The 17,192-nt window shown below is 35.8% G+C and overlaps 4 protein-coding genes across 4 annotated transcripts in view; 1 reads left to right on the top strand and 3 right to left on the bottom strand.

Moving 5' to 3' along the window:
• The window catches only part of LOC114515587 (collagen alpha-2(I) chain-like), a 32,154-nt gene extending 17,538 nt beyond the window's left edge, over nucleotides 1-14,616 (bottom strand). The window contains exons 1-24 of the mRNA XM_028534875.1: nucleotides 14,532-14,616; nucleotides 11,800-11,988; nucleotides 8,568-8,723; nucleotides 7,462-7,808; nucleotides 7,006-7,246; nucleotides 6,524-6,841; nucleotides 5,985-6,236; nucleotides 5,564-5,710; nucleotides 4,885-5,204; nucleotides 4,549-4,789; nucleotides 4,206-4,346; nucleotides 3,754-3,948; nucleotides 3,107-3,255; nucleotides 2,692-2,929; nucleotides 2,496-2,524; nucleotides 2,052-2,093; nucleotides 1,846-1,899; nucleotides 1,644-1,733; nucleotides 1,316-1,381; nucleotides 938-979; nucleotides 791-844; nucleotides 616-669; nucleotides 321-374; nucleotides 180-233 (exon numbers count right to left, since the gene is read on the bottom strand). Of these exons, the coding sequence (XP_028390676.1) occupies nucleotides 180-233; nucleotides 321-374; nucleotides 616-669; nucleotides 791-844; nucleotides 938-979; nucleotides 1,316-1,381; nucleotides 1,644-1,733; nucleotides 1,846-1,899; nucleotides 2,052-2,093; nucleotides 2,496-2,524; nucleotides 2,692-2,929; nucleotides 3,107-3,255; nucleotides 3,754-3,948; nucleotides 4,206-4,346; nucleotides 4,549-4,789; nucleotides 4,885-5,204; nucleotides 5,564-5,710; nucleotides 5,985-6,236; nucleotides 6,524-6,841; nucleotides 7,006-7,246; nucleotides 7,462-7,808; nucleotides 8,568-8,723; nucleotides 11,800-11,878 (3,363 nt within the window). The 5' untranslated portion in view covers nucleotides 11,879-11,988; nucleotides 14,532-14,616. The remainder of the gene's footprint in view (nucleotides 1-179; nucleotides 234-320; nucleotides 375-615; nucleotides 670-790; nucleotides 845-937; nucleotides 980-1,315; nucleotides 1,382-1,643; nucleotides 1,734-1,845; nucleotides 1,900-2,051; nucleotides 2,094-2,495; nucleotides 2,525-2,691; nucleotides 2,930-3,106; nucleotides 3,256-3,753; nucleotides 3,949-4,205; nucleotides 4,347-4,548; nucleotides 4,790-4,884; nucleotides 5,205-5,563; nucleotides 5,711-5,984; nucleotides 6,237-6,523; nucleotides 6,842-7,005; nucleotides 7,247-7,461; nucleotides 7,809-8,567; nucleotides 8,724-11,799; nucleotides 11,989-14,531) is intronic.
• Nucleotides 12,977-14,307, bottom strand: LOC114515594. The gene is made up of 3 exons (XM_028534885.1): nucleotides 13,822-14,307; nucleotides 13,541-13,743; nucleotides 12,977-13,392 (listed from the first exon to the last, which is right to left on the bottom strand). Exons 1-3 carry the CDS (start codon nucleotides 13,859-13,861, stop codon nucleotides 13,297-13,299), a joined length of 339 nt encoding a protein of 112 aa, XP_028390686.1. The 5' UTR covers nucleotides 13,862-14,307; the 3' UTR covers nucleotides 12,977-13,296.
• On the bottom strand, nucleotides 14,515-15,699 carry LOC114518422 (non-homologous end-joining factor 1-like). The gene is made up of 4 exons (XM_028538413.1): nucleotides 15,488-15,699; nucleotides 15,306-15,404; nucleotides 15,058-15,162; nucleotides 14,515-14,670 (listed from the first exon to the last, which is right to left on the bottom strand). The coding sequence occupies exons 1-4, from the start codon at nucleotides 15,692-15,694 to the stop codon at nucleotides 14,515-14,517; spliced, it is 567 nt and encodes a 188-aa protein (XP_028394214.1). The 5' UTR covers nucleotides 15,695-15,699.
• A 114-nt stretch (nucleotides 15,700-15,813) lies between these two features.
• Nucleotides 15,814-17,072, top strand: LOC114518528 (lymphokine-activated killer T-cell-originated protein kinase-like). The gene is made up of 2 exons (XM_028538569.1): nucleotides 15,814-16,578; nucleotides 16,781-17,072. Exons 1-2 carry the CDS (start codon nucleotides 15,867-15,869, stop codon nucleotides 17,047-17,049), a joined length of 981 nt encoding a protein of 326 aa, XP_028394370.1. The 5' UTR covers nucleotides 15,814-15,866; the 3' UTR covers nucleotides 17,050-17,072.
• The last annotated feature ends 120 nt before the right edge of the window (nucleotides 17,073-17,192 follow it).

Here is a 17,192-nt window from a genome sequence, read left to right as displayed (position 1 = left end):
CTAACCAGGAACAATATAGCAAATAAATGTGGCGTTATTGACTCTGTTCTTTCTTTCCCGGTTCCTTAGTTGAGCCAGATCTGGCGACAGTCATTATTTTTCTTCATTAATCTCAGTTCATCATTAACTCCTCTCATAAACTTGTAAATCGTTAATATATATGAGAACATTTTGCAGACCTTATTTCCTTTCCTTCCGAAACCAGCAGAGTTTCCTGCATCACCTCTCACACCCTACAAGAAATTTTCACCAAATTTTCAGAAAACTAACTTTATTCAATAAGCTCTAATAACCTTTCACTCTCCACCAATTCCTCCTACCTTGTCACCAGGTTCTCCCGGTCGACCAGGATTTCCGTTTGAACCTGGATTACCCTATAAAAAGAGTTTGCTTGAAGATTATTTAGAAGTGAAATACTGCAATTTTTTACATTGCAACTAGCTAAGCTTTGTGTTTCATAATAGATAATATTCATCCAAATAGACATTCGTTGCACACAAACCATTTTGCTATAGCCATATGCATGGTAAAAGCATTTATTATGCCAACAACAAGGCAAAGTCCTATGTCCTCACTACTTGTGGAAATCAACCTATACATACAGTATACACTTACAATGGATCCGAGATTTCCGGGTTCGCCTCGTGCTCCAGGTCGACCTGGTGTGCCCTAAAAATTAGGAAATTGTTTAAATATTGTTTAAATCTTCGGCTGTTAACTGCTTGCGAACCGCAAAAAGTCATGTAGAGCGAGAGTCGGGCAAAATATCAGTATCAATTATAAAGCTTACTGTTTCACCCTTACTACCATCACGTCCAGGACCACCTGGTGTTCCTGGGGCACCCTATGAGAGAAATGATCATATTGTTATCTTGACGAAATGACCATTATTCATAATACAATTTTCGAGATGAAAATCTTGAATATATTTACTCACCGTAACTCCTCGTGCACCTTTAATACCGGGTTGACCGACATTCTAAAAATATGATAGAAGTTTACTCATAAAAAGAAGATACTAAACAATAAAAAAGAAGATTGTTTTCCTTTTTGACCCTATTGCACCGAGAGTGGATTTTTACTGCGCTGTCGGTGAATAAGCACCGCCGCGAGTTCCAGTTCCAGTTGAATTATTGTTGATATTTCTTCTAAAGTATTGCCGTTCGAGAGAAAAGGTGGAAACATGAAAAGTATGTGACCTAATTTAGAAGTAGGTGTTTTATCCAAGTCACTATTTTTGTCCAACCTTTTTGTTCATTTTGTTGTTTTGCGGCACAGAATGTAGAGCTGTATATATTTACAACAATATACATACCCGGGGTGCAGATATCATCACTCGTCTTACTTGACCATTTGAATCTTGACCCGCCATTTGCAAATACTATAAAAAAATTAAAAGCAATTTTTCATTGGACGATTTTATGATGAATATGTTTTATTCGTCTGCTTTTTAGACTCAATCATTTTATTTCAAATCGACGAGGACAGAGAACTCTACACGCCTACACCTAGCATGAACTAACTATATTTTCACCCATCAAAACAGCGTAACTAAATACAAATCTCACGTGATTACCCCCTATCATTTTCTTGCGAGGAAGCAACTGGTGAACAAGGTTAGTTTAAAGATAGATTTAACTTACAATCGGTCCAGGTGGACCCGAAGCTCCTGGAATTCCTGGGGAACCTCGCCGTCCTTCGGAACCTGGTATGCCACCAATGCCACGAACTCCCTGTTGGTCAATCGAAATGAGACATCCATGCAGTCGCGGAGAAAGGAAGTTAAAGTTATTTTCGGAAAAATAAGGGCTGAAGATATAGAAGGGCATTAGCTTCTATACTCACATGTTGTCCACCAGCTCCTAAAATTCCAGGAGCTCCTGGTGGTCCTGGTCTACCCTGCGAAAATAAATCATCATTTCAGGTGAAGTTAAATTGAGTGAAGGAAAATGACAATTGGGAACTTAATACGACTGTGCTTAAGGGTTGAATAATAATAAATCATAGCATGTCCTTCAATAATCAGGAAAACAAAATCTGATAAATCCTACCCGTGGTCCACGGTTGCCATGGACACCAGGAGGACCTTTGATCTACAAAGTTTAGCAAGAACCGTTTGTGAGTTGTTACAATATTATTCGAGTGATAATTCTCTATACTAAATTAACTAAATGTTAAATAAATTCTTGCTAATCAACATTTGCCAAGCGTATGCATGGTTTAATATCCGGCTTACAATGTACTTACGAAACATACAGTAAAACGAATATTTTGCAACCCAATATTTTATCTGTACGTATTACTATACTGTATTATTATGAATATACTACAATAGTATATTACGTATACCCAACGTTTCTCAACTACACGCTATAGTGCTATTTTAAGCACCTGTAAGTGAATATAATTCCACTTCGCAGTTGAAAACCAGTGCGTGGCACAAGTGTAGAATCGAATATATCAGTAGATTTAAATAAAATTTCAAAATGACTTACCACCCTTACAGGTTTTGGTGGTGCCTCAGCTAAAATGAATGTTAATAAAAAGATACAATTTGACTGAGTGACGTACTACAGCAGTTCAAGGGTAACCCAAGCAGAAAATCATTTGACTTGGGCTAGGCGATGCATCAGTCCAATGGGTCTAGTGAGAAACGTGACTTTTCTGTAATATAATACACTATATACGTGCCTTTACAAGCTTCTTGTGATATTTGATGAACATATTGTATTATAGCAGGAAGGGAGGTTGCAAGAAACACGTGCTCAGCACTGGATTCTGAGGCAATTTCTTTTAAGGCAGCTATGTTTGGATTCTTCGAGGCAGCAATTGGATATATAGCAACGCCAGCTCTCTTTAATGACATTGCTTCTCTGAAAATATTTGTGTTATCGCCCGGTAAAACACCATCGGTTATGAATATTAAACCCTGAAATAGAAAAGCTATATGCGGAAAAGGCTTAGGTCGTAGTTAGAAGCTTATTTGGGGAGGGGGGCGATATTAATATATTTGTCTTATGTCCGACTGAGAGTGAAAATGTTGGATGATTAAGCAACGCGTTAAATGTCTCGTCAAGTAACAAAAAAAGTAAATTGCAGCACTTACTTTAACAGCCAAACTTCTTGAGCCACCAGCAGTGGTAAATAGTTTCCTATGTGCTCGACGTAATGCAAAATGGGCTGCAATATTGGTATCTCCACTGTACGAAACCCGATCTATTGCGCGGATGATATTTCTTTCTTTGTTCAAAATACCTATAATGTGGCCACAACTGATAATTCATTATCCAGTGGTATATTACAATAGATCTTTTCGGTAAATACGTCACACTATTTTAACATCACAACGTTTTAAATTTAGAACCACCTTAAATGAGATGGATTTCAAGTTTTTCTCTCACGAGCCACGTGCAAAGATGCAAAATATCCTTCTTCTACACATGTATGAAAAAGATTTTTATTTTGACCAATAAATGTGTAAATAAGCCAGAACACGAGAGCGAGACTAAGGGGCCAAGACCGCGAGCCTCGTTCCCGTGTTATGGCTTATCCCTATACTTATTAGTAAATTATGCACTGGTTATAGAAGGTTGTTTTGCATCTTTGCAAGTTGCTCGTGAGAGTAAAACTTGAAATCCATCTCATTTAAGATGGTTCTAAATTTAAAACGATAATGTTGTGACGTAATTACCGAAAAAGTCAATACGCAAAAGAATGTATGAATATAATTATAATATACCAGAGCTGAATTACCTTTATATTTTTTGAATTCAAAATGAGTTTTGACAGTGTCACTGTACGAGAGAAGGGCAATTTCAGTTTGAGAATTATCAACATTTAACGCCTGAACGAGATCTTTTGCAAACATTTTCACTTTACGAAAGTCATTTTCCTCAAGGTTTCGTGAAGATTCCAACACGATAGCAAGATCCAATGGCCTCTTACATACTGAAAGATAAACACAAAATAAACGGATTTTTAAAGCTAAGCTTCAACTAAGTGTTGGCATATCTACTTAAGACCTTAGTGCGAATAGTGCTTCAATTATTACGATCGTTATGCTAGTTATAGTGCCATGGTGATAAGTGGTGGGAATTAATACTCGAATATATGGTAGGATGATCTTTGCCATTGGGAAAACAGTTAAAATATAACTAACAAAATGACACGAAAAATATAGCTGGATATATTTTAATGATACGTACCCCAAGAAGGATTCAAACAGATTTTCCGACATCCATCATAGCAGCATTTGGAAAATCCTGGACATTCGTAGTCACTTTCACAAAAATTTCTCTGGCTCAAACAAAATGTTTTCACCGGTTTTGGACACTGACCTGCTTTTTCTATAAAATTGGTATTTCAAAAAAAATCATAGTCAAAATGAACTGCTTTTGCACCCGGGTCGGAAACAGGGGCGATAATTTTTATAGTTCATCTCTTAAAAACAAGAAGTGTTTTTTCCTATGCTATGAAGAAACCTTGGTGGTTCGGCTAAATCATGTAGAACAATCCAGACCATATGAACAATGCATGAGACAACACTACCTGAGCAAATTTTTGTAGTGATTGTAGTTGTGAATGGAGATAGGTTTTCAAAAAAAGTTGATCTGTGAGTTTGGGCTGAGGTGGTTGCGATATCTCTGAGATATTGTGAGGACGATTCAGGTCCACTTCCTACTGTCCAGATATCCACTGAGCTCTTTAATGATGTTGACAGTTCTGTTAATCTATTCAAATTACTAGTTGGAGTACCACCACTTAGTATAATCAAAACATTTGGAACTCCCTAAATGAAAGAAAAAAACAACGTAAAATGCCTTCCACAAACAGGTTTGAAATAAACCAGAGATGATAATACAGAAATACAGAATAAGGACTAACCTGACGTTTCCCTGCATCGAGTGAAAATACCTCGGACTTAATTTTTTCCAAACCAAGATGAAGTTGTCTTTCCGAATTACGTGTTTTGTCCAAGTTATTAATATGAGTAAAAACACTCTTTGCGTTACTGTTGTCTTTAAATTTCAATGGGACTCTTACGTTTCTATCATATGTAACGATAGAAATCCTTGTTCCAGTTTCAGAAATACTAAATCCATTCACAATTTCTCTCATAAAATCTTTCATCCGATGCAATTCCTCGTCACTCACTGAGTATGATGTATCTACCAGAAATGCTATCTCCAATGATTTGAAGCAACCTTGAAGTAAAGTAAACAAATGTAGAGAAGTTGAGAGCATCGTCATAATGACCTATGACCATTGATGGTTAATTTCTGCTCAGGAACACCAGAAAGAGCGGGGCTGTTGTCCCGCAATGATTTCCAGAATCTTTGTTCAGACTTTCACTTGCTCAAATTCAATGAGAGGAGGGGGGAAAGAGGGAAGGGAGTTAAAAATTTTGAAGTTTTAGGTCAGAGAATAAAAATCTATTCCTCCCAGACTTTATAATTTCCTAGATTTTGCCGCTCCAGAAAGAATCTGGCAACGCCACTGTCTGTGCTCAGCTGCGCAGGAAGGAACGTAAAGTTTGAAATAGTTTTTACGTCTTGATAGTTACCTTTCTTTGGTGCGCTGCATCTCCGATCACAGCCACGTTGACAACATTTCTGTTCATTTGCACAATCTTTATCAACTTTGCATTCTTCAAACCTATTGGCAGGACAACTTTCAGGAACTATTGTGTAAGGACACTTACCCATTTTACCTATAAACAAACTGTAATTAATCAACTATAAAACTGAAAAACGAAAAACGATAACGTGATTGCCCAGGCAGCAGAAAATCTGGGTTGGTGAAAACAGGACTAAGCAATGTCATGCGTGAAGGCTACACCCCACGAACATGGTTGTTAACAAAATGCAGCCCAACGTGTTAGCCTTCCAACAGATTGGAAGCCTGCAGTAGAAAACTATATAGTGAAGGGTTATATGACAACATGCATCTATCGTCTGACTAGATCATGGCGAAGGTTAGCTTACCTTTACAGGTGGATGTAACGACTGATCTCGGAACTCGACTTAAAAGTTCCGTGATGGTGGAAGCCACTTTAAAGTTTTCCTGTTTTGGACTGCTGGAAATCCGTCTAATGGTGGACGTATCTACATTTGAACCATAAGCCACTCCAATTACGTCTACTCCTAGTGATTTTAATTGTTCTTCAGCAGCATAGATCGCCGGCCTATTGGAGAAGACAGATGCCACACCAACTACTACCAACTTCTTTGATGCACCTAAACAGTATAACAAGAACCAATTAGGGTATAACCAAGATAAAAGTAGTTCGGTAAAACGATATGAGCCAATCTTTTATAGCAAAAGAACTTTCCTCTCTGCATATTATGGCCTGACTCTACTCTCTAAGTTTTAACATGGCATCATGAGAAAGTTCCTAATTGAATTATTACAATCAATCAGAGCAAACCATATTAGGCAGTTTATATACAAAAAACGGAAATGGTAACCCTACTGAAAGCCAAAAACCTTTCTATTCAAAAGAATTTGTTTACTAAATAATTACCTTGACGAACCCCACTACGAAGAGTAAATAAATCATTAGCCGCAGCTTGGAGTGCTAAATCCAATCTATTCTCATTCCGTCCAGTGTCGATATAAGGAATAGTGTCGACGAGCTTTTTAAGTTCTGATAAATCAAATTCTTGATCAAATTTGATGTACACTTCAGCATCTTTGTGATAAAGAATAAAACCAACGTGTACATTATGTGCCCCGGCAACGACATAATTCAAAGATCTTTTAACAAAGTCTCGGAGGTCTTCAAATTGGGCAAATGAATTCGACGGGATAGCGAAACCGATGTCAACAGCGTCACTGCAAGCTAAAAGAAAATCAGAAAAACAGTCAACTATCTGCCATAGGCCTTTTTTATACCATTAATAGAATTCTTGAATGATTCGTTTTTAGTACAGTACAGAATTTTGGTACAGTTGATCTAGTATATCTAGTATACAGTAGATCTAGTGTATATGAAATAGAACTAACCTTTGCATGAACGTAGAGCAACGTTTTTATATAAAGTTCTAAGATCAGAAAACTGTTTCGGATTGAACAAAGTATTTTCTCCGGATGAAATTGCTTTGAACTCATCCATTCTGACGTCATTGCCAATCGCAACAACGAGGATCTCAACTTGTCCATCTTTCAAAGATTTTGCAAGCTCTTGTAAGTCACCAAAGTTTTGACTCCACTCATTTCCAATCCCGTCCGTTACAATAACAAGAAACTGCATAGTGAAAAGTATTACGAAGGAAAAGTTAGCTTTATATTTGCTGTTGCTATTGTCATAATTGTATACGAACGATGTGGTGGGCGATGTAATCTAATTAGGTAAATATTACTACTATATAGGGCAAGTACGAAAAGTGATAAAGGAATTTAATTTAAATTTTAATAGATACGTTTTATCTGATATCTTTTATGAATAATTATAATAATTACCCTCGGTGTCTTATCTCGTTTTCCGCCAGCGAATGAGAACATGTTATCTTTAGCCATTGTCAGAGCTAAATCCATTCTATTTGACCCGGAAATTTGTGGAATTGCGTCTATTTTTTCTGCCAAGTTTGCTCTCGTTAGTTCACTTCCTTGCAATTCGTTGAAATCAAACACCATTCTAGCTCTATCTCCAAAAGCAATTGCAGCCACGTGTGTCCCGCCCTCACGAATGTCAAACTCGTTCACGAGGTCTTTTATGAATGTTTTCATTCTGTTGAAGTTTGATGGCGTTATGGCTGTTGAGGCATCTACCACAAAACCAAGATCTACTGCGATGTCACAGGAGACCTCTGTAAAAATCAGATCAGTTCATATCAGATAACCTGCAATTGTTGGTTGTTTCTTCGTTTATCTTCGTTGATGTACAGTATATCAAACCAAAATTATTCGTTTGTACATCATTGTCATTGCACCATATCATGCATGCATGGTTGATTCTACAGAGTTAATCGCGATGATCACTTTTTACTAAAGAGAGCACACTTAGTTGATTTACTTTTCTTTGTTTAGCTATTTGTAAATGCTCACTACCTTCCTCGTCTATTTGAGATAGTGTCACGATGAAAAATACGATTTGTGCAGATGCTTGGGATAAACAATCCATGCAAGTGGTAAACAGGGTTGATAGGTTATTGAATAAATAAGCCAAATTACTTATCATAACAAAGCACCGCCTATATATAACAATGTTTGGTTTATTTATTTAGTAATTTGGCAATCCTGTCGGCAACTGCAAGCTACATATAAACGTCTTTGCGATTGGCTGCGGCGCAGTGCGGGTGCCCGTCACTTCTCAGGCGTCTACTTTGAACAAGACGCTTCTCAATTGAATTGGGTACTATACAGGTTTAGCTAACCTGAGGTGGTATGCTCCAGTGGGTATACCCTAGTGCTTAGCGTGTTTGAAAATCTGTTTAAACACATGCAGGGCACTTGTGTCGGGCATTCAGTAGTCAGTCCGCAAGTAGTCACTTCAGTAGTCACTGCGCAAGCTCAAGTTTTAAGATGGTTTAATTGCATGAAGACTGCATCAAAACAGGTTTTCTTACCAGATACTGTATCCCGACAAACTGTGTAACCACAATTATTATCACAACATTTTTGTTCCCCGGGGCATTCAATGTCTGCAAAGCAGGCATCATTTAGTTGTCTAGAACAAATTGTGTGAGACGGCGGTGGACAACTTCCAGGTTTGGATCTTGTTCCTAAAACATGCAGAAAGCAAAGAATATTAACGAGCTTATAAAAATTGTTTTTCCGCAGACTAGGAATATGAGCAGGTAATAATTGTCACGAGCTAGTGACATGTGTGCATGCGTTCTACATACGTTCACCAGTATTCGCCAGGCTTTACGTAGCTAACACTCTATACTATAGCTCCGTGAATTAATGAAGCGAAATGAATAAAGCGAAAAAGTTGAGAATTTTGGAAGGTCTTTGTAAGGTCTTTCGAGAAATTGTGTGAGGAAAATGAGTTAAGGTAAGATATTCGTATTTCCGGATTTTAAGAGCATTTTAATGATTATAGACCAAAAGTATGCCGGATATGAATTAAAATATTTCACGCGAATTAGCTCCATTGAAGAAAATTATGGTTTAGACTGTGTCTAAGTCAGATTCTTTAATGCTATTTATAGTTCAGCTATTAAATAGCTATAAGTGATAGCAATCATTACTAAAATTTTTGACTCAGCTGGAAGATGTTGGCGCACAATCTCGCAGCTAGATACAAAAAATTTACTGGTTGTTAATATGTTGGATATTACGTTGAATCGGTTGAGCTGTCGAGGATTAAGTCTCAGGATGAAAACTCCTAATCTGCCCCTGCTTGCGGGCTCTCTCGTTTAGGTCGTATGGATTTGATTGGAACTGCGAAATACGGCCATATATGGAATGGGCCCATACGCTGAACTGAGTAAACTTATATTGTGATTATGCCTAAAAAAAGCCTCTATATATTGCCAGTTACAGATGAGAATCAAACGTAGAAAAAACTAAAATTTTCAACGTAAAAAATTCGTATAATACTGACATATTCTTAGGTAAATTTGCTAATAAATATAACCATTAATTTATAAAATATGACAACTAGGCTGTGCATGACTTTTTATGTGCACCTATATATTCCTAAAAACATTTGCTTTGTGGTCTATCTAATTTTTCTTTCTTGAGTAGATCATCAAGTACCAAATTCAAGAAACAAATTCTTCTACAGTTCTTAATCAATTTCCTAAACTTGATATTTAACGGGAGCAAAAAACTCAATCGCAATCTTATTGTTAAAAACCTGATTATGCATGCATGATTTCACAACCTGGTAGACATTCATAAAAACTTACGGGCTAATCACTAATGTATAGATTGAAAGTGTCGGTGCAAAATCTCGCAAAAAATGCTTTGTTTTATTTATTTATATCATTCATTTAAATCATAAAGCAAGGATTGGCCCAATAATACTAGTCATCGTTTGCGAATGGTGCAAAAATGTAGAAGTTATTAGCTGTGAATGGAATCTTCCGATAGCTTTTGGTAACTCTAAATGCTATTAAAGAGATTTCCTGAATAGCATTGGACTGTCATCACCACAGCGGGAAATGAAATGCCACGAGACATTCTAAATTCTAAATATGCGATAAAAGATGGACAAATGTCTCACATAGGCGCTATAAATAATGATTTATCATTAGAGCCTATTTTTTGGAAGTTGTATTTCTGTATATGATGTCAGGTAATCTTGTATCCAGCAAAGTGCTAAGCTATAACTGATCGGTGAGAAAAGCTTATCTCTGTATTTGTAATTGCACATTGAGTATCCACTCAAGGCAAATGGACTTGGAAGCCGATAGTTTCTAGCGACCTTAAACTATAGTACAAGGGCCGGTTGTATACGAAAGTCGCGGATAGCCCTATCCACCGAATAGTGAGATTTTCAACCCCTGTAAACATACCCTCAAAGCAATGAAATTATAGTTTTGGAGCGGACAGTTATGAAAGAGGATCATTAATTTAGGAATACGGAATACCAAGGTTTAATCAAAGCTCTACCACCTAACAACAAGAAATGACAGAGCGATTGAAAAAACCATGATCAAGTGGATAGCGCTATCCAGCTTTCGTACAACCAGCTCCAGCTGCATGTACAAGATAAGAAAATGACAAAAAATACGTAGCTGCAAAACCTGAAATATATATTATAAATTACATCCTCTCGATATATTCTAAAGTATGAGCACCATAAAATGAGAAAGAACTTTATCCTTATTGGCAGTTATGTAATGAGTAAGGTATGAATAAATAATGGTAAAATAGTTGGACATTAAATAAACAAAATGTTTGCAGAGATTTCTCCGAGGTGGCATTTTCACTCATCGAATAAGTGATAATATTACTCTACCAAATTATTTTGAGTAATCAAGCAGATGCTCTTTTATATCTACATATAACTCTCGCATACAAACTTAATAAACAGGGCAAAGGTGAGACAAGTGATTTCGCGTTTTTTCCGTTTCACCCATTGATGCATAATGTATGGCAGACAGTAATGGAGGTGGTTTCATCACCTTTAAACTGTCCGCGCATTTTAGGACAAAACGCTTATTTACGTAGTGAATAAGATATTCATGAACAAAAAATGTACAAAAAACTGTAAATGGTTCAAAATAGAAGCAATATTTCATTGATATTTGGTTTATTACCCAATTCATTGTACACACTAACTAAATGCTCGCAATTGACCCATTTAGTTCATTGGAAGCGACAATTGCGAATGTTGAATTTTCACTAAGATTAATTGACGCCCGATTTCCTTTCAAAAAATGTTCTTTTGAACTGAAATACATCGCCACCTGTTGTCACTACAGATCTTTTTTTAGGATTAAAACACCTAATACGACAGAAAGTTGGCGTGTTTTTTTTCAGGACTCGTCAAGCATGTATTGGAACATAGATTCTAGCTCATCGTACAATTATTGTTCATTGTGCAGACACAGAAGCACTTCAGATAGCTATCAAGTAAAAATCTGTTGATCGATTTGTGATTACTTTGTATGTTTTGATAAACCACCTTCTGGTTGACCTCCAATTTTTAAAAATCAGCATGTATTAGATATTCCGATAGAAAGGAAGGCATGATAGTATAACCGATTTGGGCATTGTTCAAAGATTGTGAAAGTAAAAATAATGTCACATCGATGCTTGTATTTTTATATTTGTATATCACACAAAACGCGCAAAAATATCCTAGCTTATGTCGTACTTAAACTAATAATATATCGCACTTACTCTGAGCATTTGTTGACAGTTGGTAGACGCAGGTAATCAGCAAAGATAAGAGGAAACGTCCTCCACCAAAGATAATCATGGCCAGGCTTTACGTACGGGAACAATGCTATCAGGCGATGCAATAATACCAACAATACGTTCAAAACAGCCAGGTCACCCCGCTTGAGCCTGTGAAACGTTGAACAAGCCCTTTACAAAAATATAAAGTAAACAGTTTTTATGTCATTTGATCCGCCGACCCATGCAGGGAACAGCTCGTTAGTTTTCAAAAATACCCAGGTAAGATATCCGTATTCTGTTCAGAATGAGCTTTTTCTATATTTATTCTTTTTAAAACAACATACCATTTGTTCACGAAAGTGCAAAAAAAAACTAAACTGAGAGAAGATTTTTAACAAAGCTTGAAATTTCCAGAGACGCAAGTTGACCTTGTCTCACCATGGTTTCAATAGCTTAAATTTAATAACAATGCCATAATTACTAATCGTTTTTTCAACTAATCAGTCAACCTAATCAGTATACAATTAACGATGAAAATTAAACTTTAGTTTCTCCCGTGTATTTCAACACGTTTTTTGTTTTAACACATCCTTTATCCTTGTAAAACAAATGAAACAATAGACCGTGCATGCAGTTAAGAAATAAGAGAAGAATCTTTGATGGTAAAGCATTTGATCACCAGTAGTCAATAACATGCAGGCTAACGATATTCCAACCACAATAATTCGAAAATGCACCGTTTCGGGCAGTGACGATCTCCTTAACGTGCCTCTTCCCCTCACTCGGCACCATATGTTTGTCCCATTCATCATTGAGATGTCAATGAGCATTTTTCTTGCATCTCAATCCTATCTGATAATGTTTGTCATCAGCAGAGTAAAGGTGTTCCACTTCCCGCCTTTTTGATTACACGAATAACCAAGTATTTTTCGTAAATATAAAAATATTTGACCACGGTATAACTATACAACCTTTCACATATAGAACTTTCATGCAACCTGTATTTTTTCCAAATGATTTAATTCGATTTGAAATATTTACAACATTTTGGAAACAAAATGCTTAAACAGAAGCCAGAAGGAAAAAATATACATTGTCATTGTAGCGATTGTACACAGCAGTTGCGTGTAAATACAACAAAAACATTGAACCATATAATAACAAATCAAAATGCCGAAACGTTTTTATTAATATACCAAACTTTGTCTAACACACCAGATCAATGACATAAATTATATCTAACTATTCCTGTCTTCTTTTTTGTTCTCTATTGCGAGAGGTTAGTTTCTTGTAGAAGCCATTATTTCGACAGATTACATGATCGAGGAACCTAGCTTATTTCACAAATCCATCAAATTAAATAATTTTTTGATAATGCTTCGGTACTTTCCAAACAAGGGCGTTGTATGGTTTGCTGATCTGACGCTATACATGTCATGAATCATAAAGAAACAGAGTATAGAGGGCATAAATTTGTTGAAACCTTTCATAATTTATTCATATTTTCAGTTTCTTCCTCTTTTTGGATTTCTTTTTCTCTGCTTCTTCGGCCAACCTCTTCTGCAGATTTTCACGACGTTTTAATTCCGTATCCTAAACACACAAAAAAGGTTGATAGGATTTGCCATGACTAATTTACCTTATGAAAGTTATGAAAAGCATAAACATTGTCACAACGATCGTTTGCTAATATTATGTTATTGTTTACAGTCACGTTGTCAAATGTGAACTATTTCCTCACTTGTAAAGATGATTTTTCTGGTGATATTTTATTTGGGCTTTTCGATGGCGAACTCATTGGTGAACGTTTTTCAGGTGACGTTTCATCAAGCAAGGATGGAGGAAGTCTTGTATCCCACGATGATCTAGGGTTACCAATGCTTGATAACAATCCAATTGTCTGTGAGTTCCCAATAGTTTCAAGTGTATCTTCTTCAACAGGGACTGCAAAATTCAATGAGAAACATAAATGCATAATAATACCTTCTCTTACTGCACTTGGCTCTTTTATTCAGCGCATACCTGGATTATTTTTGAATTCTATCCATTTTCTCTTAATCATAACTTGTTTGTACAATTCTTGATTTTCTTCATCGCATACTTTCTCTGCGCAATTCTCGACCACTTGAAGAAATCCCTACGTTCAATTGCGTTTGAGCACATTTTGCGCAAAATGAAATTAAATTACTTTTCTTGTATTTATAAATTAAATATATCAGAAAACAGTCTTCTTATTAATTTAATAATTGATTTAGTTTGGGCAAAGAATAGACAAACTGAGTCTTCTCCAGATTTGGGGGGGAGGATCCAGGCCGGAATCTGACCGTGTCTGAGGTGCAACCGCTATATAGGGGCGTCCGGGGGCACAAGACAAAAATGTAGTAGCTTGGCAGCTGTTTAAATATCATGGAGTCAAAATCATGAAATTGGACAATAACTGCAGTTATATATGTACCTCTGAAACAGTCATTCTTTTAGCAAAGTCATCTTGAAGAAATGGCTGTGTCTCAAATGATTCTGCAACACAGATTAGTTACATGAATCTTTTTTACTTTCTGTCTTTTTGTTTTTATGAAGTAAGAGAGTTTACTAACTTAAGCTAAAATTTGAATCCTATATTAAAATCCCATGTAAAATTCTATATGATTTTTTTACTTCACATATGTGACGAGGTAAGTCATCTAAGTACTGTATAAAACTTCACCTTGTAAAAATTTAATCACATCTCTTACTTCTTGGTAAAACAGCTCCAGTATTTTTATATTCCTGTATTTCATAATCTTTCCTTTTTAAAATCTTAAACAATTCTTTCTGTCTCCGCTGCAGCTCACCAACCATTGATATTAGGGGTAACACAAGATTATCTTTCATCTGTATGCATAGTTAAAATTAAAACAAGAAATTCAAGTAACCTATTAGAGTTGGTTTGTTATTAGCACCATTTATACAGTTATAATTTTTGAAAATAATATAAACGTTTTACATTATTTTCAGAAATTATAATTGTATAAATGGTGCTAATAAAAAACCAACTCTAATAAGAAAATATATCTGCCAATGATTCATTACCAAATATATTTTGTATGGAAGTAACAGTTTCATGTTGCTAACTTATATAAGCTCTATGACATACTCAATCATCGTACTGTACAAAAACTACAGGACATTGCTGAATTCCGAAGAAAGAAATATCAACCATTAGTACGTGCTAGCAGCTTATGACCCATAATCATGTCTATAGTGCACTTAGCCACTTACCATTTGCTTTTGTTCTGGTGCACAGTAAAATTCCCAGGAAAATGGAATACCAGCAGGTAGTTTAGATTTTAAACACAAAGAAAAGCAATCACTTCCAGTACCTGGCTACAAATAAATCACCATTAATTATTTTAGTTTTTACTGCAGATAGTCAGGTTTACAATTTGCAAAAAGTTATTAATAACATATTAATTGCGATTAATAAGTAATTTTAATTAATCATGACTAAAAAGAAGTAGAAATTTCACCTCCCGAGCAGAAAATGTTAATCCAGACAAACCAGTCAAGCAATCAGACAAGTGTTTTATGAGGTACGCACTTTGAGCCTCAATGTTAGGATTTAACTTCTAGAAAAAATATGAATTTCAAAATTTCAAGCAGGCACCTTCTTAGTCTCGATGACATCGTATATATTAAAAGAGTTCTGTACTTTGGCTCTCTCACAGAAAGTAGCCTCATTATCGACATCCTCGATCCAAATGCCTTCACAATCTGTCACGGCAATTTTGTACGAACACAACGATTCTTCGAAATAATATTTAATCCAATAAACTTTACAGTCCACATGAATAACTTTCCATGCTTCTGTTTCAAATTCAGGCTTCCAATTTCTGCGCCAGGAAATTTCATCCGCCATTTTGCTTTAACCTGCGATCAGGAATGCTAACCAATCAAAATCAACGATTAAAAAGAGAAGAAAATTTAAAAGTTGCAAATAACTGTCTCCGATGAAAGAGCTCGAGAGAGAGACGCTTGTATAAACCATTTGAAGTATTTACGTGCAAATTTAAAAAGTACGATAGTAATAAATGGATCTGAAATCTCCAGAAGGTGTTGCACACACTGTTTCCACAATTAACATCCCTTCATCGCCTTTTATGGCGAAGCTTGGTTGTGGAACAGGTGTATCAGTCTACAGATATAAACGGAGTCCGGAAAAAAATGGCAAGTACAATTCACCTTGGGCAATTAAAAAAAGCAATATGAAAGCCAGTGATAATATCAGAGAGAGGTTAGCTGTTGAAGCCAGTGTCTTGAAGCAGATTGGAAATCATCCATATATTGTAGGATTCCGTGCTTTTACTGGTACAAAAAAAGGAGAACTCTGTCTAGCAATGGAAGACTGTGAACGTTCCTTAATGGATATGATTGAAGAAAAATCTTTCCTTGAAGAAACCTTTACAGCTAACCAGATTCTGAAAGTTGCTTGGTGCATTTCTAATGCCTTGAAGTTTCTGCATAATTCGCATAAACTTTTACATGGTGATATAAAGAGTGCAAATGTATTAGTTCGTGGTGATTTCGACCAAGTGAAGTTGTGTGATTTTGGAGTTTCATTGCGTTTGAAAGAAGATCTCAGTGGCTTGAAAAACAAGGATGATATTTACATCGGGTCAGAACCGTGGAAACCCAAGGAAGCATTCAAATCTGAAGCAATAACAGATAAATCAGATATTTATCCATTTGGTTTATTACTATGGGAAATGTTGACACTAGCTATTCCACATGTAAATTTGTTAGGTAAGTTAATAAAGACATATATTTCTTGCTTGTGGTCACTAAAATAAAAATAATAGTCAATACAGTTTGCATATATAATATTTTATTGACCACACCATGGCCTTATTAAGTTTGGTTGATTTAAAAAAAAAGTTTACTTGTCAGTTTACAACAGCAGTTCAAAGTCAAAGTAACTAAATGATTTTCCAATAATTTTTTTTAGATATGTCATCATCGATTGATTCCTCTATGTCAGAGTTGATTGACACAAGTCAATCGATCAATTCTTTTGTTGAAGATAATGAAGAATACTTAAATGCTCTTGGAACAAGACCATCAATTCCAAATGACTTCATAATGAAAGATGAATTCATGCCAGTTGTTGCTCTGTTCCACTGTTGTACTGATGAAGATCCAAAAAACAGGCCAAGTGCAGCAACTATTGTTGCCTCACTTGAACCAATCATTAAAAAGATGGGAATAACTCCTTAGCATGACTAATATGACCTGTATAACACTGATAAATATCAATAAAAGATAAATAGAATACTTATATATAAATAAATACTTAAATATGTGTTGCACAGTTTTCTGAATGAAGATTAGACAGTTTCATTTTTTCTACCATTATAGTG

This window comes from Dendronephthya gigantea, unplaced genomic scaffold (genome assembly GCF_004324835.1).
Source record: "Dendronephthya gigantea isolate DGI-Jeju-01 unplaced genomic scaffold, DenGig_1.0 000000F, whole genome shotgun sequence".
Taxonomy (NCBI): domain Eukaryota; kingdom Metazoa; phylum Cnidaria; class Anthozoa; order Malacalcyonacea; family Nephtheidae; genus Dendronephthya; species Dendronephthya gigantea.
This window is presented reverse-complemented; position numbering and strand designations above follow the sequence as displayed.